This window comes from Phoxinus phoxinus (genome assembly GCF_949152265.1).
Source record: "Phoxinus phoxinus genome assembly, chromosome: 4".
Taxonomy (NCBI): domain Eukaryota; kingdom Metazoa; phylum Chordata; class Actinopteri; order Cypriniformes; family Leuciscidae; genus Phoxinus; species Phoxinus phoxinus.
Genome location: NC_136879.1, coordinates 21,385,827 through 21,412,796, shown reverse-complemented (window position 1 = coordinate 21,412,796; position 26,970 = coordinate 21,385,827). Strand labels below are relative to the sequence as shown.

At 41.5% G+C, this 26,970-nt stretch overlaps 2 protein-coding genes across 2 annotated transcripts in view; one reads left to right on the top strand and one right to left on the bottom strand.

The window, feature by feature from the left end:
• Positions 1 to 26,970, bottom strand: part of col4a4 (collagen, type IV, alpha 4) — a 58,778-nt gene that overhangs the window by 6,978 nt on the left and 24,830 nt on the right. The window contains exons 5-40 of the mRNA XM_079610542.1: positions 19,748 to 19,882; positions 19,615 to 19,659; positions 19,179 to 19,295; positions 17,908 to 17,976; positions 17,720 to 17,755; positions 17,514 to 17,576; positions 17,226 to 17,261; positions 16,201 to 16,242; positions 16,038 to 16,118; positions 15,884 to 15,928; positions 15,699 to 15,761; positions 15,477 to 15,521; positions 15,309 to 15,362; positions 15,091 to 15,151; positions 13,843 to 13,947; positions 13,622 to 13,714; positions 13,225 to 13,293; positions 9,447 to 9,509; positions 8,842 to 8,931; positions 7,759 to 7,919; positions 7,584 to 7,656; positions 7,224 to 7,330; positions 6,821 to 7,004; positions 6,218 to 6,286; positions 5,713 to 5,820; positions 4,949 to 5,167; positions 4,582 to 4,743; positions 4,334 to 4,501; positions 3,569 to 3,712; positions 3,366 to 3,473; positions 1,886 to 2,067; positions 1,597 to 1,660; positions 914 to 988; positions 691 to 798; positions 206 to 313; positions 5 to 76 (exon numbers count right to left, since the gene is read on the bottom strand). Of these exons, the coding sequence (XP_079466668.1) occupies positions 5 to 76; positions 206 to 313; positions 691 to 798; positions 914 to 988; positions 1,597 to 1,660; positions 1,886 to 2,067; positions 3,366 to 3,473; positions 3,569 to 3,712; positions 4,334 to 4,501; positions 4,582 to 4,743; positions 4,949 to 5,167; positions 5,713 to 5,820; positions 6,218 to 6,286; positions 6,821 to 7,004; positions 7,224 to 7,330; positions 7,584 to 7,656; positions 7,759 to 7,919; positions 8,842 to 8,931; positions 9,447 to 9,509; positions 13,225 to 13,293; positions 13,622 to 13,714; positions 13,843 to 13,947; positions 15,091 to 15,151; positions 15,309 to 15,362; positions 15,477 to 15,521; positions 15,699 to 15,761; positions 15,884 to 15,928; positions 16,038 to 16,118; positions 16,201 to 16,242; positions 17,226 to 17,261; positions 17,514 to 17,576; positions 17,720 to 17,755; positions 17,908 to 17,976; positions 19,179 to 19,295; positions 19,615 to 19,659; positions 19,748 to 19,882 (3,424 nt within the window). The remainder of the gene's footprint in view (positions 1 to 4; positions 77 to 205; positions 314 to 690; positions 799 to 913; positions 989 to 1,596; positions 1,661 to 1,885; positions 2,068 to 3,365; positions 3,474 to 3,568; positions 3,713 to 4,333; positions 4,502 to 4,581; positions 4,744 to 4,948; positions 5,168 to 5,712; positions 5,821 to 6,217; positions 6,287 to 6,820; positions 7,005 to 7,223; positions 7,331 to 7,583; positions 7,657 to 7,758; positions 7,920 to 8,841; positions 8,932 to 9,446; positions 9,510 to 13,224; positions 13,294 to 13,621; positions 13,715 to 13,842; positions 13,948 to 15,090; positions 15,152 to 15,308; positions 15,363 to 15,476; positions 15,522 to 15,698; positions 15,762 to 15,883; positions 15,929 to 16,037; positions 16,119 to 16,200; positions 16,243 to 17,225; positions 17,262 to 17,513; positions 17,577 to 17,719; positions 17,756 to 17,907; positions 17,977 to 19,178; positions 19,296 to 19,614; positions 19,660 to 19,747; positions 19,883 to 26,970) is intronic.
• LOC306996846 (uncharacterized protein) lies at positions 21,608 to 26,188 on the top strand (the record flags this gene model as incomplete). Its single annotated transcript, XM_079609750.1, has 3 exons — positions 21,608 to 21,618; positions 21,811 to 22,267; positions 25,994 to 26,188. 3 exons carry the CDS (start codon positions 21,608 to 21,610, stop codon positions 26,186 to 26,188), a joined length of 663 nt encoding a protein of 220 aa, XP_079465876.1.

Below are 26,970 nucleotides of genomic sequence, written 5' to 3'. Positions count from 1 at the left end.
TCACCTCGAGATCCAATCTCACCCTTGACACCCTTCAGGCCATCTAGCCCATGGAGCCCTGGGAGCCCTGGAGATCCTGCAAGTGATCAATTAATTATCAAAAAAGTCACGTTTAAAATGCACGTTTTCAAGTCTGAAATGATTGTTCTATTTTTAAAATGAATGGCAGCACCACTTTGTTTGTACATAGCATAAGTATTCAAACCTCTAAGGCCAGGGCATCCTATGTTTCCTTTAGGGCCTGGCCGACCTGAAGGCCCTGGAGCACCCTCTGGACCATGTCTTCCACACGGACCTGGGGGCCCAACCACACCTGTAAAGCAGAAAGGACACTATTGAGAACACAGCAAAACTTAATATGGTGCATGACTATGGAATTGAGATGATGTAGGCTTGCTGCGGTAGTCGTAGTTACTGGTGTCACACGGTGTTCGGCCAGTTGGACAACGAACTCTACAATTTTAAAATGAAAGCATCTGCTCTGCTCCAGAGTCACAGCACAGTCACACATTTAAAAAAAAAGTGGCAGAGGATTTGGTCCCTCCTAAACCCCTGTGTTATCGGTAATACCTTTGTTGTCACAAGTTTATTTTACTGGTGGGGACATTTCCTCACCGTGACCTAGTCACAAGTGCACATGTATCCACTATTTTAGAGCCAGATTGATCCGTTTAACAATGGGTATTTTACCGAGAAGTCCATAATGGCCAGGGTTCCCAGGTGGTCCAGGTGGACCACAGTTTCCATAAGGCCCTTGTGGTCCAGGGTCACCACAGTCTCCTTGGTCACCGGGGGGAGCTATGGCCAAAGAAAAGAGATGTTTCTATAGCTCAGAACAATTATTTTTCAATGCATTTCTGTATTATAGAAATATATATTACAAGAAGGGTTAATTATATGAAGTAAACCATACCTGACACGCCTATTTCTCCACAGGGCCCTCTCTCACCTGTTCGTCCAGGCTCACCAATAGACTCACCTTTGTCACCTATTCAACACAGTACAAGGAGATTTTGCAATAGATCTCATTTCACATGAGACTTAAAATGTGCAGATTTAATATATAATGATTGTGTAGTGTTTGTAAGGGTTGTAGCATTGAATACATACATTACTGTTCTAAGGTTTGGGGTCAGTACGATTTGATCATATCGTAAGAAAAATGAATACTTTAATCCACCAACAATGCATTTATTTGATCAAAACTGACAGTAAACGCGTATATTTCGTTACAAAAGAAATCTATTTTAAACAAATGCTGTTCTTTTAGCTTTCTAATCAAAGAAACTTAAAAAAGTTACCCGGTTTCTACTATTAAGCAGCGCAACGGTTTTCAACATTCCAGCAAATCAGCATATTTATTATGATTTCTGAAAGATCATGTGACACTGAAGCCTGGAGTAATGTTGCTGACAATCCAGCATTGATCACAGGAATAAATTATATATATATATGTGCAATTTTTTCAAATATATGCAGCCTAGATAAGCATAAGACACTTCTTTCGAAAACATTAAAAAAAATCGTACCAACCCCAAAACTTTTGAAAGGGAAGTGTTGGTTTGAGTAAGCAAGGTTTCAAGCATTGTATTTTACCTTTAGGACCATCAAACCCAGGGAAACCAGGGGTTCCTGCCATACCAGTCAATCCAGGATCACCCTACAAACAAACAAGCAAACAAACAAACAAACAAACAAACAAACAAACAAACAAACGTGTTAATGACTACATCCTACATATACGGTCTCAGACACTTTATCTACACAACTGTTTATGTACACTATCTGTGTTTGGGTCAAAGACAATCAAACCAACAATAAAACTCAAATAATTTGGCAAGAATTAAAAACTAAGATTCATATAAATAAAAGACCATCCACTCACTGAATCACCATTTTCCCCCGGGTATCCCACAATTCCCTTCGGCCCAGGTCGCCCACGTGTGCCAGGCTCACCGGGAGACCCAGGAAAGCCTGGTGCTCCACAAAAGCCACTTTCAAAGCCAGGAGGTCCATTAAGTCCCGGATAACCTGGTGGTCCAGGCGGGCCTGGGTCACCCTTATTACCTGAGAATTAAGAAGTAGAAACTATGTGATCTTCTGAAGGTCTTTTCTATCAAAGTTAGAAACCAACATAGGATCCGAGGCCCTGTTTAAACCGGATATTAAGATGTGTTTTGGTCCATCGGATCACAAGTGGACGACTAAATACAGGTGTAAACAGCTCTAAAACATTTTGAGCTTGGCCACTTTCAGAGGTAGCCGAAAATGTATTCAACCGGATTGCTTTCGTAGTGCAAACGCTCATGTGGTTGAATGTGTTCGAACAGCCACAAAACATCGCTTACTCTCCGCAAACTGACTTAATGGATAAACAATATGGGAAATGCTCTAGTCAGACAGGTTTTAAACTTTGGCACCTGAAGACCCAAGTTTGGAGACAAAAATTTATCAAGCACAATGTTCTCTCACCATTCCTGATTTCTAACTGTACAATTGAAAGTTCGCAAAGACCCGGCCCCCTTAGTTACTGTCGCTATGACCGACAAGCTACCTTGCTCTCACGCCACATCATGTTCTCACGCAGTGAAAAATACATCGCGGAGCAGAGAGGACACTGACAACACGCAGACAGACAGGACAGACCAGGTTACTTTTCGGTTACTTTTGTACTTAAACATATTAAACAAAGTCTCACCTTTCAAATTTGGTCATTTTTTAAAAGAAATTTAAACCATAAATACCGTTTGTGGCTCTTAATGTGACGTGACAGATCGCTGTAGAGCATCAGTTAAAGCTGCTCGTGAACTGATCATCTCTTCCTTCTAGTTCATTTATAGCATCAAATAAACATGAATGAACATCAGAAGGAATGTTGTTTTAACCGCGGAAAGGCGTCAGTACACTCTGCTTTTCAAGTTCAAATCCTCCCATGTTAATCTACTAACTCTCCTGACTGCTTTGTCGGACAAAATGGCGGATGGCGAAGTATGATTGGACAGATCACCTGTCAATCAAGCTCCCTGCGAAGGGTCAATTACATGACATTACATGTTATAGGGTTTTAATGTCAGAGCAGAAACTAAAGCTGCTACGTGTGTTTTCCCGTCGTCTCTTGTCACGTTCATTTGTAAATTGCGTGAGCTTATTTTCTCCATTAGATCCAAAGATCTGGAAAAAAAGCATACATTTCCCCTCAAAGAAATCAGTACAGAAGTGTTTGAAAATGGACAAAAGAGATGGGATTAAAACACCAGGGGTAAAAGGGTATGTGTCTCCCCCGTCCCTCATTTGGTGATCTGATCGACCAAAGCGCATCTTAATACCAGGTGTAAACAGTGCCTGAGTATCTGTTACAGATTTACCCCTTTCTCCACTGAAACCATTCTTCCCATGAGGTCCAGATGGTCCTACCCGGCCTTTGACTTGCACTGAAATCATGTCTCCTGGAGGTCCAGGAGGCCCAATGCATCCTGTAAAGAAAGAAATTGGTACCTTTAACTGCCATCATCACATTAGACTCAACCCAAAGTATGACAAAATGGTATTTCACATTGATTTGAAGTACCTTTCTGGCCCTTGGCTCCATTTCCCCCTGGGAAACCTGGAGATCCATTCAGACCCCTAAGGCCTTTTTGCCCAGGAACCCCTAAAGGGCCCGTCTGCCCTGTGTTGCCAGCACAGCCATCTTGACCAGGAAATCCAGGCAAACCTTAGATGTAAAATGACAGGTGAGAATCATGTGTCCCACTGACACCTTCTTTGTTTTTTAACTCTAAATATCGAAAGCACACACATTTAAAAGGAAATTTGATATATTTGATATATTACAAAGAAATTGGCCTAACACATTTTAGTGTTGAAGCTAATGTCAACATAAATGTAATACACTAACGGTCAAAAGTTTGGCGTCAGCAAGAAATTTTAATTTGACAAGGACGCATCAAATTGGCAAATCAGCATATCAGCATGACTTCTCATGTGACTGAAGACTGGACTGGAGTAATTCAGCTTTAGCATCACAGGAATAAATTACATTTTAAAATATATTAAAATAGAGTCACAGTTATTTTAAATTGTAATAATATTTCACAATATTACTGTATTTTTGCATCAACAGCACCTTTGCTGAGTATAAAATACATTTTCTAAATCTTACTGTATGGTAGTACAGAACATTGATAGTAACATCCATCGTAACTGTAAATTGTTTCAGGCAACCAACATGTTACAAACCACAGTGAGGCATTTGTTTAAATAAGGTCACATAACAGGGTACATTCATTGAATAAACTCCCTAAAGCACATCAAGACCTGTGGAAAGACTCTTTACCCTTTGGACCAGTACATCCAGGATTTCCACTGTCCCCGTTGAGTCCTGAAGGTCCCTGAAGGCCTGTGTATCCTTGAATGCCCGGGAAACCAGGCTTACCAGGGTCTCCTTTAGCTCCAATGCCTGGAGGTCCCAGCTCCCCAAGTGATCCTTTCTCTCCAGGGGTGCCTAACACAGACAAGTGACATTATTGTTATCAGAACAATCCTAACAAGCTTCTGTCGAGGCCTGCAGTGGTCTCTACTGACCTCTCTGTCCACTAAAGCCTGGTGGTCCTGTATTGCCAGGTGGGCCAGCTTGTCCTGTGTCACATTGTTCTGGTCTCCCACCTGGAAAACCAGGAGCCCCTTGTTTACCATAATCTCCTTCTTCCCCTTTTCTTCCAGGAAGTCCAGGAATACCTGATGTACCTGCAGAAACAATTATTTAATTATTTAAGTATTTTAGTTAATGGATCTGACTATTGTGAACTCATGACTGACAACTAACTAGACTGTGCAAACATCACAAAACATCTTACATCTTCAAAACAGTGACCTTTAAATATTGTTTTTTTTCTTTATATCATAATAATATTGCTGTTCGACAGATCTTATTTAACTGTCAATGCAGTACCTTGCAATCCAATTGGTCCAGGAGGTCCAGGTACACCTTTAGGGCCCTGACATCCCTGAACCCCAAAGGGGCCCATCGGTCCTGGAGCCCCAATAACACAGTCTCCAAAAGACCCTTTCAGACCCTGGGGTCCACGAAATCCAGGTGTGCCCGGTGAGCCGCTTATAATGTTGCCGTCGGGGCCAGTGTCACCTGGATCTCCTAAATATCCACCTGGACCTGCGGATGATATGGCAGAGATATTAGATGTATAATACTTTTCTAATGGATGCGTTCTAGTCAAGCTGATACTGTGGATATATCATGCAGATATAGAATAATTAATAAATGCATTTTGAAACAGGGGTTGACATAGTCGACATCAACTAGTCGCCGATGACGTCATTAATGAACAAATAAGCCTGAACCTCAAGCTGACACTCGAGCATGGGTTGCCCTGTGCACAGCTATGGTTGATATATATCAATTTTGAGCATTCAGATGGTAAAATCAAACATATCTATTGGAGCGCTCTCTGAGTATGAGACTTCAAAGATTTCTTATCCCGTTGCCTATTATCTTATTATTATCTATTGCCATGATCAGCGACTAGCCGATGTTGAGCTTAAAGTGTGCAAGCCCTATGTTGAATAGACTCAAAGAGGGTTTATTCAAGTAACGCATAATCAAGTAATGCATAATTATGCATAAAGTTAAACAAAAATTAAAATGCACCAACAGCTCAAACATGTGACTAGCTCTCAAATTATAGTTATAATCTCTACCTTTCAGTCCGCTACACCCAAAATCGCCAGGGTCTCCGTTCTCTCCTTTGGGACCACCTAGTCCAGTGTTTCCTATGCATCCTGGATTTCCAAGTGTACCTTTCTCACCTGGAAGGAAAAATTAAGGTTTTGGCCATAAACTGTATATGATCATTCTGAGCAATTTGTACTGCAATTTGAAGACATTCAACACTGTCACACAACCGAGTAACTTCATTAGTCCAAAACATTTTACAACAAAACATCAATAACTATGTCACTAAGCCTGAGTTATTCATGAATTAAGTTAAATTCTGTATTAACATTATGTCAGAACGGTTGTCTGAATGTCAGCTCCAGAATTACTGGCACCAAATAAAGAGCAAAAGCGATGTATAACATACAGGGAAACCTTTGAGGAAACTCTACACTTTAAGGTATATTATTGCCATTTCTTCAGTTGCATCATTTATTTTTTTCCAACCATCCTTCTTTCATACTCTTTCATCAGAAAATCTTTTGTTACCTTTACATCCAGCCATTCCTTTGTAACCAGGGGCTCCAAGAATGCCAGGCCCACAGGGCAGTGTATCACCTACCAAGAAAATCAACAATCAAGACGTGTGCTTTACAAATTACCATACTCTACCTTCCTTAAACCAGTGTTCATTTGGGGTCAGTATGAATTTTCATGCTTCTGAAATAATTATCTTAAGGCACACCAAGGATGTATTTATTTGATAAAAAATACAAAATTACTCCAGTCTCCAGTCTTCAGTGTCACATGATCCTTGAGAAATCATTTTAATATGATGATTTGCTGCTCAGGAAACATTTGTAATTATTATCAATGCTAAAACAGTTGTACTGCTTAATATTTTGTGGAAATGGTGACACTTTTTTTTCAGGACGAGCAATAGAAAGTTAAAAATAACAGCATTTATTTGCCATAGAAATCTTTTGTAATAATGTAAAAGTCTTGAGTGTCATGCTTGATTAATGTAATGCAGCATTGCTGAATAAAAAAAAATCCTCCATACCAGCATACAGCTATAATACAGCTGGAATAGTGGCTTGATACCAATTTGTCACATAGAATATAAACCTTACTCAGCACTGTGACTCATACCTTGAATCCCTTTAGGACCAGGTGGCCCTGATTGGCCTTGAGGTCCAGGGTCCCCTTGTTGCCCTCGTCGCCCATTTGACCCCATCATACATGGTCCAGGAGGACCAGTTGGGCCTCTATAGCCTTTCACACCAACAGCTCCTTGACATCCCCTGTCACCTGTCAGTCCAACAAGATCATCTCCCTGGGAAGAGAAAAAGGGTTTTTAAAAAGAAATGAATGTCTGTACATTACTGTATGTGTACATAAAATTCATATGAAGAAAAGGTTCAGTACTGAACTGTCCAATTACATGACATGATATGAATTGCTCATAACACATTGTAACTAGTTAAGGAGTCAAACATATACATGTTTGTGTATATAGTACAGCACAACTTTTTTGTAAATGTTTATGACGTACCAGAGATCCAGGATCTCCAGGAGCACCAATCTTCCCATCAGCCCCATTCTTCCCAGTATACCCCGGATTTCCGAATAGTCCAGCAGATCCCGGGTCACCTTTCACCCCTTTAACATAATGCAAAAATTACATTACAACTTCTGATAATCGCACGTCGGTTCACATGCAAAATTAAGATGAGGGATTTGATGGATAACTTCAGAAAAATCAGATTCTGCTATTCTACTATCAAACATTTAACGTCAAACCAATTCATGCTTTATTATTTTATTGAAATCCTAAGTTGTTAGACCATTTTTGGTTAGTCTTAAAATGGTTAACATATCTAACAATAATCTATAAATCGCAAATATGCTTCACCCTTTGTGCATGACACCATAACACCTCCTTTCTCTCCTTTAATCCCTCGGACACCTGTGAAGCCTCTGGGACCCTGAGAAACAACAACAGACACAAACAAAAATAAATTCTTAGATTCACAAATATATACAAGCACAATACAAACTTATTTTGAATCACAACCAGGTTTACATACAGTAACACCTGCCACACCCCTCTCTCCGATGGGTCCGATATCACCATTGGGACCCTGGTAGCCTTTTCGCCCAGGATCACCAGGGTCACCCGGAGGGCCTTGGAGACCACGATCGCCAGGTAGATCACCAGATGGGTCACATGCACATCCCCCATCAGGACCTGAAAGGGAACACAAAAAATATAATAATCACAGGTGCTCATACTTTGGTCATGTTTTCCGCCCCCTAATGGGCACTGATACACACTACACACAACTTTACAGCTAGGCAAAAGAACCAGAATTAAGTAGCACCATGGACAGCACCAGATGAGATGCTCTTATACTTATGAGCAGGTTCTGCACATTCATATCAGTCATTCACACAGATACCTCCTCCTGTATGTTCAATTATTACATCTTTTGTAATAAAAACATTTATTTATTACATATTTATTATTATTTATATGTATTACATAATGCTTCAGCTACAAACAAGCTGCTCACTTTAAAACATTTTAGTATGTTTAAAAAAATATGAAAAAGTGCACATATTCGATATAGACCTATTCATGTGATAAATCATAGATCATAGTATGTAGCGTTAGTATAGCCTATTCACTAAAATAGTGTCATTAAAAAGATTTTGGACACTTAAGTCATGATTAAAATGTATGACTAAATAATTATAAAAATGACAAAATGTACTGACAAAATGAACCAATTTTAGAATGAATTGTTTTTTGGTTTTAACATTTTGGTAAAAACATACTGATAAAAAATGTAACTGCTCTTTCTGATTTAACTGACTTTACACTACTTTTCAAAGTCATTTATTGGGGTAAGTTTTGGGTAATACATTTTTTTTTTCAAAAGAAGTATCTTATGCTCAACAAGGCTGCTTTATTTGATCAAAGCTTCAGTAAAGTATTGTGAAATATTATTACAATTTAAATTTGTATCAATTCCTGTGATCATTACTACAGTCTTAAGTGTCACATGATCCTTCTGAAATCATTCTAATAGCCTGATTTGCTGCTTAAGAAACATTTATTATTATATTATCATTAATTTAAGATCATATGTCAATGTCTTAAAACTCACCTTTTCTCCCTTGGACACCTGGTAATCCGAAAGACCCTCTCTCTCCAACCTGTCCAGATTCTCCAGGTTCTCCAGGAAGGCAGTAGTAACCTACGTCACAGACAGATACTCTCATCGCTGTATATTAGCTGTACTTCTTTTGAACTAGTGTAACGTCTTATGTATTTAGGTATGATGTTACTTGCATACATGTGTTGGATAAATGTATGTAGCATGTGACAGTTAAAATGTTGTGCTCACCACAAACGGTTCACTCGAGAATGAGACATATGTTAGTGTGTCTACATTAAACATGCTAAATGTTTACTTGAATTAATTACAATTCAAATGAAAATACGTCAAAGTATAAAAAGACAATGAAAAAGACAATCACAAAAGTAGACAGGCACCAAGGGAACTACTGTAGTTAAATGCTTACATGCTCTCAAAAGTTTAATTGTAAAGACTAATGGCTTCGAGTCTCCCTCTAACATGCATTTTATACATGTACTGTGCTGGTATGTGCAGATAGCTTGATGTGACACAATCACAATGTCATCGGGGCTGTTTAAGACAGACAATGGAAAATGGAAGAATGCAAGGAAAAAAAATCCATATCTACTCACCGGGAATGCCAGGATTTCCTTGTGGTCCTTTACGTCCAGGAGGGCCTCGTTTTCCAGGTTCCCCTAGATGAAAAGTCATTATGTTACAACTCACATTACAAATAAATCGTAAAAAAAAAAAAAAAATTCTTCTCAGTCTTCTCTCTTTTAAATGGAAAGAGTACGATAACAATACACTACCGTAAATGCGGTCAGTAAAGTTTGGGGTCACTAAGGTTACCCTTCGTCAGTTCACTATGACGTACGTCATAAACTGATGAAATGGGGATCTCGCTTGAGAGACCAATCTACTTCGAGTGTAAACTAAACGAGCCAATGCACATTGGCATGCGGTAATTGCACCCGCTGCTGTGCATCGTGGCGCAAGCATATAATGAGCAGAAGGTGCGATCTTTGTCTTTCGCTTTGGAGCCAGACGGTGAATGCTGTTCCTGCTCTGCAATCTTATTGGAGAGTGTTTTAACTTCAAAAAACGAGTCTGCTTCTTCAGGAGAATGCCTCTTCAAGCTGGTGTTGGCGTTACAGCACAGACAGCGCTGGCCGCGATCTCACAGAGAGCAAAACAGCTGTTTTCACAGCTCAGAATGTTGTGCATTCAATGAGAATGTGAGTGCTCACATCAAGCTTGCACTATCGTCCTGTTTGCGTAGCCGCGGTCATCCCTGGGTGCTTCAGCACCAGAGAGAGGCTCCTGGGCATATGGCATCCACAGCCACATAACGCCACTCGGATTGCTTCATATAAGATTGCTTCAGCACTGGCTTCACAGCCGAGTCCCGAAATGCGTACCGGGTGCCCGTCACCCTGCATTGCCGCCAAACTCTCAGCCCGCGGTCGGACCCTTCGTTCCTACGGGCAGGTATTCCCCTAAAACAAGCGGGCATGGCATGCTGTGGTCTTCACGGATGCCTCTGCGACAGGCTGGGGGGCCCACGTACAACAGGCATGCAGTTTTAGGTCTGTGGACACGGCCTCAACTGCATCGGTACATCAATTGCCTCAAGTTGCGCACAGTACGCCTTATGCTTGGCTCAAGCCATTGTCAGATGTTTTACTCCCTGTCCGAGGGGACCCTCGGCACGGATGCACTGGCGCACAGCTGGCCCCGTGGCCTAGGCAAGAATGCATTTCCCCCAGTGAGCCTTCTCCCACAGACACTGTATTGGCCCAACCGGACCTGGTTCCCAGAACTCATGCTCCTCGCGACAGCCCCTCTTTGGCCTATTCCTCTGAGGAAGGACCTGCTTTCTCAGAGATAGGGCACTCTATGGCACCCGCATCCAGACCTCTGGAAACTCCATGTCTGGTCCCTGGACAGGACGCGGAGGTTCTAGGTAACCTACCCCAGGCAGTGGTAGACACCATTACTTCCAAAGTGTATGTTGCCGCTATCGCTGCACATCAAGATGCAGTTGATGGTAAGTCATTGGGAAAGCATGAGTTTTCTGAGGAGACTGAATCCGCCTCGACCCCCTCTATACCCTCTTGGGACCTGTCTCTGGTGCTCGGCGCACTGCAGAGACCTCGCTTTGAACCACTGCAGTCAGCTCAGTTAAACATCCTGTTGCCGAAAATGCATCCAGTGCTCCTGACTGCTCTGGCTTCCATTAAGAGGGTAGGGGACCTGCAAGCATTTTCGGTTGACAAATCGTGCCTAGAATCCGGGCCGGCCAACTCTCACGTTGTCCTGAGACCCTGGTCTGGATACACGACCAAGGTTCCTACCACTCCCTTCAGGGACCAGGTAATGAACCCGCAAGCGCTGCCTTCTGAGGAGGTAGACCCAGCCTTGGCTTTTCTCTGTCCCGTCCGCTCCTTGCAGATATACGTGGACAGAATGCAAAGCTTTAGGACCTCAGACCAGCTCTTTTTCTGTTACGGAGGCCAGCAGAAGGCAAAGGCTGTCTCCAAGCAGGTGTTAGCCCACTGGATAGTGGATGCTATTGTCTTGGCGTATCAATCCCAAGACATGCCTTGCCCGTTCGGGTCCCGAGCACACTCAACTAGAAGTGTTGCTTCCTCCTGGGCGCAGGCTCAAGGCACCTCGCTGACAGATATATGTAGAGCTACAAGCTGGGCAACACCCAACATGTTTGCTAGATTATATAGCCTCCGTGTAGAGCCGGTATCCTCCCGTATACTCGCCCCGAGTGGCCAGTAGCGTGAAGAACCCATTCTTAGTGTCACCTTGCAACTCCATTCCTGCCCCGCTGGGCCGGATATGTGAGTCTATTGCTCCAGTAGTGTTCACCAGAAATGGCTAACCCAGTTAAGTTCCTCCGTCACCCCTGCGGCAGTCAGACGGTGCGGAGCATCTGACACCAGGCCTACACTTTTATGCATTGTGGAACCTGTGCTAGGCTGGGTGTCCATGTGTAGCGGTCCCTGCGGCAACCCCATATATGTATTCCTCCAGGATCAGCGCAAAGAGGAGGCGTGTTCCGGCGCAAACGCTCCCTGGTGCTATTTTAGTTGCTAAACAATTCCGCCACTGACCAGGAAAAACCTAGTCTAAAGAGAGTGGCGAGTTGCGCGATAGTCATATGCTATTTTAAGGGCGCATGCTTGGCCATTATGTAGCATGTGAACAACTCGCATACAATTTTATTCTCTAATCTAAACGGACGCAGCAGTTTTCATTTTTGCAAATCATACATTATTACAAGGAAAAATATTAACACACGAGGGAAATCATTGTTGTGTCCATGAATATGTGAAAAAATAGGCATAAATCTAGCTTACACATTTACCCAAATTATTATACGCCTGTTTAACCGAAGCTTATTTGGGTGGGTTTCTCCCATCCCCATACATTGTCACTTCTCTGTCTTTTACGGCCCTGACGAGAACGAGAACTCGTTCCGCCGTTATAATAGCAATCCGCCATGGAACAAGCGCGCCAGCTCTTAAAGGGAATGTGAGAGGACGCTCTGATTGGTTTAGTTCACGTTACGCCCAAACCACACCTATGAATAATGAAGCTACTTCAGACCAACCCCTTTTAGATTTGCGCCAGGCGCAAGAGGCATTTATCCCGCTGGGAAAATAGCAACAGCGCCCAAGACCCGCCCACAAAATTACTTGCGCTTTCCGCTTTGACAGTTGCGTTTCAGATCATTAAAATAGGACCCAAGATATCTTCAAAAGAGCGAGCAAAGATGAGCATAACTGATGACCATCACATATGCAGAGTGACATCTAAAAGTTATTTTATTTTTCTTCTTCTCACTAACATTTAGATTTTTTAATTGAATAAAACACGAACAATATTAAAGAACTAACTGATTACCTTAAAAGTCCATAGATATTGCTGTCAGTTCGTATTGCCATTAACAGTTTTTCCGACAAGTGGATACGCTGAGACCAATTTTCCTGTTTATTTATGTGACGTTAGACATAAAATCTACTGTTTTCAAGTTTCTTGAGCAGCAAATCATCATATTGATATATATATATATATATATATATATATATATATATATATATATATATGATTTCTGAAGGATCATGTGATTACTGGAGTAATGATGCCGTAAATCCAGCTTTGACATCACAGGAATAAATGACATTTTAGAAGATATATAACTAGAGAACAGTTGTTTTAAACTGCAATATTATTACACAATATTACTGTTAAAACAGTATTGATGATCAAATAAATGCAGCCTAGGTGAGAATAAGAGACTTCTTTAAAAAAACATTAAAAAATCCCAGCAACGTCAAACTTTTGTTAGTAGTAGTGTAAGTATATTGTGTGCCTTGTGTAGCATCCACTCACCAGGATTGTCATTCGAAGAGTCATAGTATGGGTATTTCTCCTGCTCCCCATATATATTATTTTTTCCCCCTGTGACAGACAGTTTTTAATATATATAAATATATATATATAATGAAAATGTGCCTTCAGTATAGTCCAACTTTTTATGTTTGCCCCTAAAGGCTAATTCACTCTGACAAACGGCAACAAAGAAGTTGGCTGTTGGATTTAAAATTTCATGAAAAAAATTCACACTCCGACAGACTTGTTTGTTGGCGCTTGTCTGTGCGGTGTGAATTGGCCTTAACATGTCAGTCACACACATAATATTCTTTCAAATATTAAAATGTCTAATAAAATGCTTACTGAATAGTATTATGGTCAGCCAAAATATGGGACAAAAAATCTGAGATATTACCGTAGCTTAAGAGTGACCCATATGTTTTTCCTGGGTCACCCTTTTCTCCTTTGAGTCCATTGTGACCCTGGAGACCAGATTCACCCATTGCACCTAAGAGCAAAGCAGAGCAGAGTTAGAACGAGAATCAAGAAACAGACAGAAGGTTTGAGCTTAAGACCATAACTATGATTTACAATATATAAATGCCATACAAATATGATATTTATGATTATTCACACCTGTTACAGATGCTCCTGAAATACCAAAGTAACCAGGTATACCCAACATCCCTCTATCCCCAGGTGGCCCGCCGGCACCAGGGAGCCCAGGATCTCCAGGTGGTCCTACAGAGCATACATTAATATAACATATATTTTTTAAATAAAATCATAAATTTATAATTATAATTTTATATATATATATATATATACAGTCACACCCTTCAAAATAAATAATGCTGTACAAGAAAAATTGCATCTCAAAAATCTCAGTTCTCGCAATCTCTGAAAAGCCAAGGCAATGTTGATTTTCGTTTTATTACGAGCTCTGTCACGCTCTCTTTTTGCCAGCAGACTCTCCTCTATTCAGCATATCTTTAAAATGGTTTCCCCAGAGGTTTGAGATTTAGAGACTTTCTCACTCATTGTGACAACTAACCTATGCCACTCCCACACTATAGACGCTTCAAAGTAGCCAGAGAGCAACTTTTCCAAAGCCATTTTAAGGCAAGCCTCCAAGGTTAGCAAAAAATAGTGTAACACTGCAGTGCACAGGGAAGGAGACCAGAGGCCTTTTTGTCAATGGAGGAGATGCTTTAATACATTGAATAAACAGATTTTGTGGGAAAACAGCTTATCACTTAAACCGATAGTTCACCCAAAAATACAAATTCTGTCATCATTTACTCACCCTCAAGTTTCTCAAATTTCTTTGTTCTGTTGAACGCAAAAGAAGATATTCTGAAGAATATTTGTTTGGTTACCAACATTCTTCAAACTATCTTCTGTTGTGTTCAACAGAAGAAAGAAACTCATACAGATTTTGGAACAACTTAAGGGTGAGTAAATTATGACAGGATAACATTTTTTTGGGTGAACTATCCCTTTAAGGAAATCGACAGCCTATAGGCTAAACTTCAACATATTTGCCCTTAAAGTGGAAAAGAAGCAGTCGGTTAATATTATCTAGTAAATGGATTTTCACTCTAATCATAAATTATATAACAAACACAATAAATGTAAATATTTAAAAGAAGAAAACAAACATTTTGTTTCGTCACAGGGTTGATTGGCTCCAGGATTGATGATGTATTGACTCTTTTAAATGTAAATTTTGAACAAAAAAAATGTGCATAGTGTACCTTTATCTTCACTGAAGCAATAATTACAGTTTGCACAATAAATTTAGGCAAGCCATGAAGTGAAACACTAATTGTACAGGTTTCACATGTTTACAATGGGGTTGTGTACTAATGTAAACACTATTACCTGTCACATAGTTATAATAGTACTGCGGATTTCCTTTAGGTCCCGGGTCACCTGGGAAGCCCTATCACACATTCACAGCAGCAGCGTCAGTGAACAAATGACAATACGCCACAGGTTTAAATATCTCTTACTAAATCTCTATCTTTCAAAGTTCATACAATGCAATTGAGCAAGATTTAAAATGCAGATGAAAAGTCTATTCAGAATGTGTGTCTGACCTTTGGTCCTGGATTGCCAAATAGACCAGGGAGACCGTTTTCCCCAAGTTTCCCCTGTATATGTAAAAAAACATAACAACAGAAGAGACAAACAGTATAATTCAACAAAGCTATTATGTTAATATAAATGAATAATTATTAATAATAATGAAAAATTAACACATGTACCTTGAGTCCTTGAAAACCTGTTCGGCCCGGAAATCCAGGAGGGCCCTATGATTATTTAAAAAATAAACTATATTAAGATCTAGTAAAACAATATTTACGACTGAAAAAGTACACAAAGTTAGAGTGTTAGAATGGTTGGTTTGAGGGGCAGGAATTATTGAATTATTGGAGTGTTGGCATGTTGTGGATTAATTGATATGGAAACGGGTGAAAAAGTCTTACTCTGGGTCCAGAGAACCCAATTACGCCTTTCTCTCCTTTTTCTGCTGGAGGCCCTTCAAAACCCTGAGAAACACATAAATTATTGTAAAACCACGATTGCTTGAACCAATGTATATCTCATACTACTGCATGCTACGTTATCTCAGAACTTATTAGGTCTAATTATTTCAATTTACAATACTCACGTCAGGGCCACTAATTCCACAAATTCCTTCATGTCCCTTTTCCCCCTACAAACAAAGTTATAAGTATTTTTTAAAAATCCACCATCATTTACTACCTGGCATCCTTATAAAACCTTAGCAACTGAAAACTCATTTCACATTCCATTCATTTTACCTTATCGCCTTTTACATAGTTTTCTGGGTTGGGCTCCACATATTCAAAGGGACCTGGATTCCCCGGAGGACCTTGATCCCCCTGTAAGAGAATCAAGATGACATCATTAAACACAGCCTCACGTGTATTCTGTAAATTTAGTACTACCATGTGTGTTATTTACTTCATCTCCTTTTGGTCCAGGCAGTGATCTTCCCGAGTCTCCCTACAGGGAAACAGAGCAAAATTTCATTAAAAAAAAAAAAAAAGGTAAAATAATCGACATGTTTCCATATTACTGACAGATGGCAGTCAGAGAACAAGCAGAAGTTAATGTCAAATTAAGGGTACACTATGTAACTTTTTTTGTTCAAAATGAACACAATTTAAATTTAGAGTCAATACATCATCAATCCGTCTTCCAAAACGTGGCAAGCCTTTGATACATGCGTCCGTGTCTCATCATATCCGTAAATAGAGAAAAGTTGCAACGGCTGCTTTGACTCATGTATGGTGTGGGAGTGTCAAAGGTTAGTTGTTGGTTGGTTTGGAGAGAGAAAGACTGACATGAAGCAGATTTATCTCAAACCTCCAGAGAATTAGTTTTAAACAAACACAGAACAGAGGAGAGTCTGCTGGGAAAAAGCGAACGTGACAGAGCTTGTAATAAATCAAGAATCAACATTAGCTTGGCTTTACAGAGATGATGAGAACTGAGGGATTTAAAAATGTTGCAAAAGCGACGCGTAGTTGGTGTTTTTATAACATAAAAGGTGAGTAAAGTATTTTATTGAAGAGATAAATTGCCATATGTATCTCTCTAACAGAGTTGATTGTAAAGCATTATCTATTGTGAAGGGTCATTTCATTACGGTTGTTGTAACACTGTGCTGGAATTTATTTTCAAGGAAGTACCGTGTCTATTAATGGGTAAAGCTACAGTAACATCTTCAGCTAGTCAGCTTGAGATCCTCTCCATCTAAACTTATTATTTCTCTTAAGCCTATAGTGAATGTTTAATAAGCAGTAGGGTAACCATATTCATCACGCAGAGCCTAAGCACAACCAAAACAATGTTCTTCTGCAAAATACATGCAGTTTTGTTTTTAACTGCAGGAGGGCCGAAAGGTACATACTGTATAGTGTACCTTTAACTTCAGGCATCTCAGAGAATGTTCATTCTCATAGGCATGTACATGCAAAACTCACCGGTTGGCCTTTCGGACCTGGTGCACCCCGTGAGCCCTAGGATAAGCAAAGCAAAAGGAAAAAACAAATACAAGAAATCAAATGAAAGAATTTAGAAACATTTGGATAAAAGAAATATATTTATATATATGTAGTATATATATATATATATATATATATGCTATATATATATATATATATATATACACACAGTATACATACAGTTGTAATCAGTTAATAATTTTAAAACATACTAAACCATTTTGCAGATGTAGTGCTTGTAAAAAATGTAGAGAATGCTTCCCTCACCATTTGTCCATCACGTCCTTCTCGTCCTGGTGGACCTTGTGGGCCAAAAACCCCACTAAATCCCTTTGTGCACATGCAAACACAGACACAGACAAACAAAGCAAACCTAACTAATAAATAAAACTGCAATAACATATAACTACATTACACCAATGAAATCTATTATATGTTCATATAAGATCTGCTTTTTTGCTCTTAGTACATACTTGTGGTCCACGTATTCCTGGTAGTCCATCAACACCCTGTGAATGAGGGTCACACGTTTACAGATGTGTTAGGTATAAAAAGATACATTTTTGTAAAAGCTTCACATACATCAGTTTGGCACTGCTTACTTTCAATACATCCAGCAATACTAAAATATGAAGAGATGAATTTATGGCATTATACGTACAGGTGTTCCAGGAATGTAAGTTATCCTATAAGAGGTGTCCCCTTTGATACCTTTTAACCCAGGTAGTCCCTAAAACACATATGCAAGTAAAAAAGAAGGGAGTCATGGAAATAATTTAGTTAAAACAATCGTTTGTTTGTGTTTATCATGTTAGCATCAGGGCTATTTACATGGCAAACACAAGGTCAGTATCACAATCCATAACATTTTAATCATCATTATATAAAACATTTGAACTTACCATAAGATAGAACATCTAAAATACATGCAGGTGATACATTCTGAAATATTCCATTGTAAACATGTTTCTGAATAAAAGCGTTCTCTGGCAGTATCATAAAAATGACAGTCCAACAGACTATGTTTGACAGTCAAAGGAACTTGACACGAGAGAAAAAGGAGCTTCGCCTATCAATAGAAACCCTGTCATGTGTAAGTCTTCAGTGACCCAGTCAGCACCTAGTGAAGACGACTTAGTCATACCTAGATTTGAAGTTATGGAAGACACGTTTTTTAATACTAGGGTTAATTTCATTGAGTTTTTTATTTTTATATTCGTCCCATTCCTTCTGTCACTTGTTAGTGTCCACTCTCTCATTACAAGTCAGTCCAATGCGACTTGGAACCCAGCAAAAGATGATATTAAAGTTTTCATTCTTCAAAAGATCTAATTTAGTTCATATTTTGACAATTATGGGGTGGTCAGTCTTTACGGATTCGAGTGCTTGAAGACAAGACCTTGAGTCAGAGGCAATTAAATAGTTACGTTCTTGACCCTTCTCAATATTTTCCAGAACCAGAAAAAATGCTAGAGCCTCAGCTGTGAAGATAGAGCCTTGGTCTGGAATTGAAATGTTAAAACAATCGTAAAATAAAAGCTGGAGACAGCCATGTTATTTCTGTTTTGAGAACCAGAGGAAATGGTTAAACCGAATAAACCCTGTCAACGGGAAATCAAAATGACATACTGTTACATTATTGTATGCAATTTTCTTTCTTATTGCATGCTCCTGGTCTAATTGTAAGCGATTTACTGTGTTACACCAGGACATTTATTTTTAATTTTTTATAATATTTATTTTTAACCCCTCTCTTCCAGACCACTTTTCAAATCCCTATGGATAAAATCAATCTCACCCTACAATTGTTCTTGTTGAATATCTTGTTTTACTCAGAAATAAGAACTTCACTCAGACTATGAAAGTAAAATTGGTTCATGTTGACTCTAAGAACTATTTCACGTGAGGATGCTTGCTAAACCTATGCCGTACCATGGGTGCTGGCAGGCCGGGTCGTCCTATCTCACCATCCAGCCCACTTTCCCCTCTGGTTCCATTACATCCATCCTTCCCTGGAAGCCCAGGAAGACCACCAGGCCCCGGATGACCCTGGAAGATGACCAACATAAGGTGGTATATGTCCATATAGGGTAAAAACATGCAGGTAAATTACTAATAAAAACTATTGTATTAATACAGTACAGTACAATATAATATAATATGATAAGATATGATATAATATAATGTAATAGAATATAAAATATAATATGTTTTTTTAATTATAATAAAAAATAAATAAATTAGATTTAACCAATTGCAGTCATGATGTCTAGTAGCATACGTATGTATTGTTAACTGCAAATTGATCAATCGTTACATAGAATATAGGTTGCATTTCTATTGATGAATACTGCAGACTGTCACTTACAGGCACTCCATCTAACCCAGCATGACCGCTATCTCCTTGAACACCCTATCAAAAAGAGTGCAACAGAATGAAGGTCCTTGTATTGATTTGTCGGAGAAGAATTGTGTATGGGTATGTGTGTGTTTCTGTGTACCTGGTCTCCTGTCGAACCAGACTCCCCAGGGAATCCTATGATACCACGTACACCCTTCTCGCCGTAAAGTCCTGGGGTGCCAGGCAAACCTTTGGGGCCTTGGGGGCCCTGCCGACCTAAGATACCAGGATGTCCCTGGAAAGCAAGAGAGGGAAAATAAATATTATAAAATGCTATTATAGTATTATCTACTGTAATTCTACCATGGTAATTCAAAATTCTTGTTAAAGAAAATATAGTATATTACAGTTAATTGTTTTTGTCATTTGTGACAGTATAGTGTAACTGAATCCATTCTAAATTTGCTATTTTGGAATGTACACTACCTTTAAACACAGGAATAAAGTACATTTTAAACTATATTCAAATAGAAAACCAATATTTTAAATTGGAATCATATTTCATAATATAACAACATATGTTTATGAAATGAATGTATCAATTAAGCTTTGGTGAGCATAAGATAATTCTTTCAAACCCAAACTTTTGAACGTTAGTGCGTTTTTGCATAATCACCACAAGGGTGTGACAAAACATAAAGAACATACTACGGCATATGCACAACACTGCTGTGTGTGTGTCACCAATTCCTACTTGTTTTAGAATGGAGTGTGATTGGTCAGTGATGTTAAGTGCGTTGTGCTTGAGTATGATGGTTAGTTTTAAAGTGCTCTCAGCATGTGTAAGTGTGATTAGTGAATAATTCTGTTGTAGATATACTTGTAATGAAAGACGGTGGATGGGGAGTAAAAAATGCTTTTACTTTGAAAATAAATAGTGATGACTGTGTGAGAATGAATTAGTGAATTTCATGAATGACTGACTATCCAAAAGAGCTCTGACTGAAACAAAACACACACTGACGGAAAACTGAGACCGCACACACATACACGGGGACAGCAGTGGAGCACTGTATATACAACAGGGGTGGGAGACAAAAGTAGATGCTTTGCAATTCTCTTTCCAAAGATTCTGGATCGACTCTGAGAAAATTCTGAGCTTAGTTTTTAACCGCAGATATGCGTGATGACGCTGTGTGTGCTTTAGAAACACCCGTATTCTGCTTGCTTCCAAATCCCCTCTCTCTCTCTCTCTCTCTCTCTCTCTCTCTCTCTCTCTCTCTCTCTCTCACACACACACACACACACACAAAATTGCTAGGCTCATGCCCATTCACACTAATCGAACAGCAATCCCTCAGCCATCTGGCAGACATTCACCCTCACACACATGAACTCTCGCTCGAACACACACACACACACACACACACACACACACACACACACACACACACACACACACACACACACACACACACACACACACACACACACACACACACACACACACACACACACACACACACACACACACACACACACACACACACACACACACACACACACACACACACACACACACACACACACACCACTCGAACCTTCCATAGAATAATCTTTCATAAAGTTTGGAAATGTTTAAGCGAATTACAAGGGCATTCACTGGCTTCATCGCCCGCCGGTATTTTCCTTACAAATGCTCTACGAAGGCATCGTTTATGTCGATTGGAAATGCAGTGGGCTTATTAAAAATATGAAACTCACTATCAAAAATGTGTGCGCTTTTTGAAGAGCGCTCACACATACGGCTGTGCGCGACTCCGTGTACGCAAGTGGTTAAATGTACTATCTCAAAATGAGCTTAAGACACAAAATTTATGTAAACAGTCAGTTCCCTTTCAGTCGGTCATGTTCGACGCCACGTCGGAGTGATAAGACTGTATAGGAATCTCGCTAGAGAGCCAATCTATTTCAATCTATCATTTGCCGCAGCTGCTCTGCCACGTAGCACGGGTATATAATGAGCAGAAGGTGCGATTGCACTTCAGCTTTTCGCTTCGGAGCCAAGTGTTTCGGATGCTGATCATACTAAGAGTGTTGACATTCAGTGAGCAGATCTTCAGGAGAACCTCTCGTGTGCGGTGTTGGCGACACAGCGTGGCATTGGGGTCTATCTCTCTTTTCTCTCTCTCTTTCTTTCTCTTTGTGTCGTTTGTGTGCAAGACTGAGCAAACAAAGGCTGTTCTCACAGCTGGTACGGTGTGCTGAGAGGGCTGAAAAGTTGTTATTATGGCTGGCAAGAGACCGCCTACAAAGTGAGAGAGTCAGCACACGACAGGCTGCACTCAGGCCCCCGCCAAGAGGGGCGGCAAAGCCAAAGGCAAGAGGGCCTAGGACGGGCGACCCAGAGATGGAGGGGACTGCACTACTCCCTCCCCCAGAAGAGGGCCGGGTGGAAAATCTTGTATTTCCTTTTATTTGTGTTCCGCCGCTGGCGTCAAAACCAGCGGTACCCAAATTTTCAATTGTTCTATCTCTGGGTCCGAGGAGGGCCTGGGGAGCAGTGGCTGGAGACAATCCTCACCACTCTCATCCGCCTCTTCCATTGCCAGTGGGCAGCATCGGGCAAATCGAGAACGAAACCAAATCTCCTCCTGTGCCCCATGCCCTGTGGAACCAGGTAAGTGTTGCATAGCACACTCAGACCCCGCTACGGGCCACCTCGCAAAGAGAGCCCCCCGAGCCAAATCTCTGCGTTTCCCTCCAGCCGATATGAGGTCAGGGTTTTAAAGCCCCTACTTCATTGTACCCAAAAGCGGTGGGTTAAGACCGATCTTGGACCTGCGAATCGCTGTCTTCACAAGCTATCGTTCAAAATGCTCACGCTGAAACGCATTTTCAAATGAGTTCGTCCCCAAGATTGGTTTGCAGCGATCGACCTAAAGGACGCGTACTTTCATGTCTCGATTCTCCCTTGACACAGGCTGTTTCTATGCTTCGCGTTCGAAGGTCGAGCATATCAGTAAAAGGTCCTAGCCTTCGGGCTGTCACTGTCTCCCCGCGTCTTCACAAATGTCATGGAGGGGGCCCTTGTTCCCATGAGAGAAAGGGCGCTCGCATCCTCAACTATCTCGACTGGCTCATACTGGCACACTCTCGAGATCAGTTATGCGAACACAGAGACCTGGTGCTCAGTCACCTCAACCAGTTGGGTCTTCCGGTCAACTGGGAAAAGAGCAAACTCTCCCCCGTGCAGAGGATCTCTTTTCTCGGTATGGAGTTGGATTGTTTTTCAGAGAAAACACAGAATTTTTTTCAGAGGCTCCTGGGGCATATGGCAGCGGCAGCAGTGGTGACACAACTGGGGCTGCTCCATATGCGACCACTTCAGCACTGGATTCAAGACCGAGTCCCGAGATGGGTGTGGTAGCGTGGCACTCACTGGGTGTCAATCACACCGGCGTGCTGCCAGACCTTCAGCCCTTGGTCAGACCCCTTGTTTCTGCGGGTAGGATTGACCTTGGAACAGGTGTCCAGGCATGCTGTGGTATTAACAGATAACTCTACCACCGGCTGGGGTGCCACGTAAAATGGGCATGCAGTGTCAGGGGTGTGGACATGCCCCCAACTGCATTAGCACATCAACTGCCTTGAGTTGCTAGCAGTACGCCTCGCTCTGAGGGTGCTACAGGACAGGGACGTACTGGTCCGTACGGACAACACTGCGACTGTTGCGTACATCAACCGGCAAGGTGGTCTACGGTCCCGTCGCATATCGCAACTCACCTGCCATCTCCTCCTCTGGAGTCAGAAGCATCTGAGGTTGTTTCGGGCCATTCATGTACCCGGTGTGCTCAACCGTGTGGCCGATGAGCTATCACAAGCTGCGCTTCCGGTAGAATGGCGACTCCCCCCCCAGGCGGTTCAGCTTATCTGGAGATAGTTTGGGGAGGCTCAGGTAGACCTGTTTGCCTCTCTGGAGACCTCCCACTGCCAGCTGTTTTACTCCCTGACCGAGGGAACTCTCGGCACGGACGCACTGGCACACAGCTGGCCCCGGGGCCTTCGCAAATATGCGTTTCCCCCAGTGAGCCTACTTGCACAAACCCTGTGCAAAGTCAGGGAGGATGAGGAGCAAGTCTCACCGAGAGCACCCCTGAAGATGTTTGATAGGGTCCGTGCTTTCCTTCTTGCAGCAAGGGTTGGACTGTGAGCTGTCCCCCTCCACCCTCAAAGTACATGCTGCCGCTATTTCAGCTTATCACGACCACATAGATGGCAAATCAGCTGGGAAGCCAATCAGTTCATGGCCAGAACTCGAAGCCTCAGGACCTCAGACCAGTTCTTTGTCTGTTATGGAGGCCAGCAGAAGGGAAAGGCTGTCTCGAGCAGAAGTTGGCCCACTGGATAGTGGATGCCATCGCCTTGGCTTACCAAGCACAAGGCGTGCACTGTCCGATCAGGTTGCATCCTCCTGGGCGTTGGCATGTGGTGATTCACTAACAGATATCTGTAGAGCTGCGGGCTGGGCAACATCTAACACGTTCGCTAGATTTTATAGCCTACATGTAGAGCCCATCTCCTCCCGTGTTCTCACCCTAAACGGGTAGAAGCATTGAGAGGCCCGGCTCTGTCGGCTTGCTGCGCCCCACTGTACGCTTATATTGCTCTAGAGTGAAAACACTGTTGAGTCCTCCACCACCCTTGGAGCCGGACGTGGCAGAGCGTCTGGCGCCAGGGCTTTATCTGTTGAATCATTGAGAACCATGTCTTGGCTGGGTTCCATATTTGCGACCCTGCGGGGATCCCATATGTGTATTCTTCCACGGCTGCTTCTAAACGGAAGCCTGTGTCTTTCCCTTGGACTAAGTCACCCCAGTATTTCATATGCAGTACAACCTTCGGGTTAGATGTATATCTCCAAATAACTCCTCCGGGGAAGAATGTGGCTACCGCAGTGTTCTCCTTCATAAACGGTAAGGACACGCTTTCCCAGTGTTATCCAATAGTCTCGCTGTATGGGTTATCATGGAACACCAGTGTCAGACACACTCTTTGTAAGCACTCTCCTATCGTCCTTCTAGGCAAGAAGGGGCAGGAGGCTTGCTCAGGGCACTGGAATAGGGCAGCTGCTGTGGCGTTTTGGTAAGGATTCCTATACAGTCGGATCACTCCGACGCGGCGTCAAACGTGACTGACTGAAAGGGAACGTCTCGGTTACATATGGTAAGCCTAGTTCCCTGAAGGAGGGAACGGAGATGCCACGTTACGTCGCCACAGCTACTGTACCCCTTCTCATTATATACCCGCGCTGCATGGCAGAGCAGCTGCGCAAATGAGTGCAAAAAAGTAGATTGGCTCTCTAGCGAGATTCCTATACAGTCGGATCACTCCGACATGGCGTCTCCGTTCCCTCCTTCAGGGAACGAGGGTACCATACGGACAATCCATATCTTAAATTTTAAAAGAGATCTGTGCATTAGTGTGAATGCAGCTTATCAGATCTCCCGCTGTCTATGATGTCACCAGTAATAATCAAACAGAAAAATCACTCATAAAAATCACGTTCAGATACTCTTAAATAGGCATACTGAAATCATTCTTTGTTTATTGCATGTAATGTTTTTTTATTCCTTTTAGTTATTTACTATTTGATTTTGTTTTGAACCTTTATTAGTTTATATATTTAAAATTCTTAACATACAATTGTTTTAATTTAATTTGTAATTATTTTAAAAAGTAGGCTACTCATAATTACATATGCAATTAAATAAAAAAAGAAGATTTTGAGAATTTCAAGTTGGTAAACAAATTAATTCGTGCGGGGAAAAAAAAAGTAGATCAAGAATCGTTTTGGAATCGGAATTGGATCTTTAGGTGCCTAAAGATTCCCACCCCTAATATACAAACAACAAAAATATTACAAAATGTACCGGTAGTGGCCGTAAGACGCACACACAATGTAAGACGCACACACAACCTCCCTGAATGGGAGGAAAGGATGCTAATTGCAGGTTCTTCCCACAGCTGGTTTGTGACAGTTTCAGTTTCAGAGCACTTTAAATTAAAATACCAGGAACGTTTCTCTCTTTCTCTTCCTCCGGTCAATACCTTGAGCTGACAAAGCCAAACAGTTTAATCCTCTATTAATGCAAACACACACACATAAACAAGCATGTTTTTATTAGACTAGACTAAGCCAAATGTGTGTGTACTTGTTGCTCAAAGTATTGCAGCACATTATCATTCTCTACTTTGCATATATTTAATGCTGCTAGAACAATGTATAAAGAAAAGTGTAAATCTTATGCAATTAAGGTAATTTATACAAATATTTCACTTTCAAATAAATACTGGTCTTTTGAACTTTTGAAAGAAAATGTGTCTTGGTTTCTTTTTGCATAAGGGCAAAGGTGCGGCAGTGGCCATCTTGGACGAGGGCTCTGGTGCGGAGACCATCTTGGGACGAGACTCTGGAATGGCGGCGGCCATCTTGGGACAAGGCTCTGGAATGGCGGCGGCCATCTTGGGACGAGGCTCTGGAAAGGCGGCGGTCTCGGCGGGACGAGGCTCTGGAAAGGCGGCGGTCTCGGCGGGATGAGGCTCTGGAAGGGCGGCCATCTTGGATAAACAGGAAGACATGGTACCCTTGGAGAGGTATGTGGAGGGTGCTGCCTTAGGGTGAACTGGGGCACCTACATGCTTCCGGATAGGAACTGAATGATGATTTTGTTTGCCTTCATCAGCGATATCAACAAAGAAATCAGAACCATTTAAATTGAGGACATAGTTGATAAAGTCTGTTACAGACCTATAACAAATGCCAGGAGAAAGGAATTGGAACAATTTATCACCATCCAGTCCCATCCGGATGAAGGCATTAATCATGGTATGACCCCAGCTCACCTGATGGGAAAGGTACAAGAACTCCTCCACATTCCACTCCAAAGGCCGCCCACTCTGTTGTAGTGTTAGTAGTCTGTCTTCCGCCATCCTTGATGTTATGCTTCTGTTTAGGTTGGTTCTTCTGTTACGGTCCGGTGTGGTAAGGAGAGCGCACAACGAAGGAGAATGTCTTGGAACAAGGAGTGGCGGGACACTGAACATAATGAACATTGAATGTCCAAAAACAAACAGACATGTAAGACGCACACACAGCCTCCCTGAATGGGAGGAAAGGATGCTAATTGCAGGTTCTTCCCACAGCTGGTTTGTGACAGTTTCAGTTTCAGAGTACTTTAAATTAAAATACCAGGAACGTTTCTCTCTTTCTCTTCCTCCGGTCAATACCTTGAGCTGACAAAGCCAAACAGTTTAATCCTCTATTAATGCAAACACACACACATAAACAAGCATGTTTTTTTTTTTTTGATGACCTGTTTT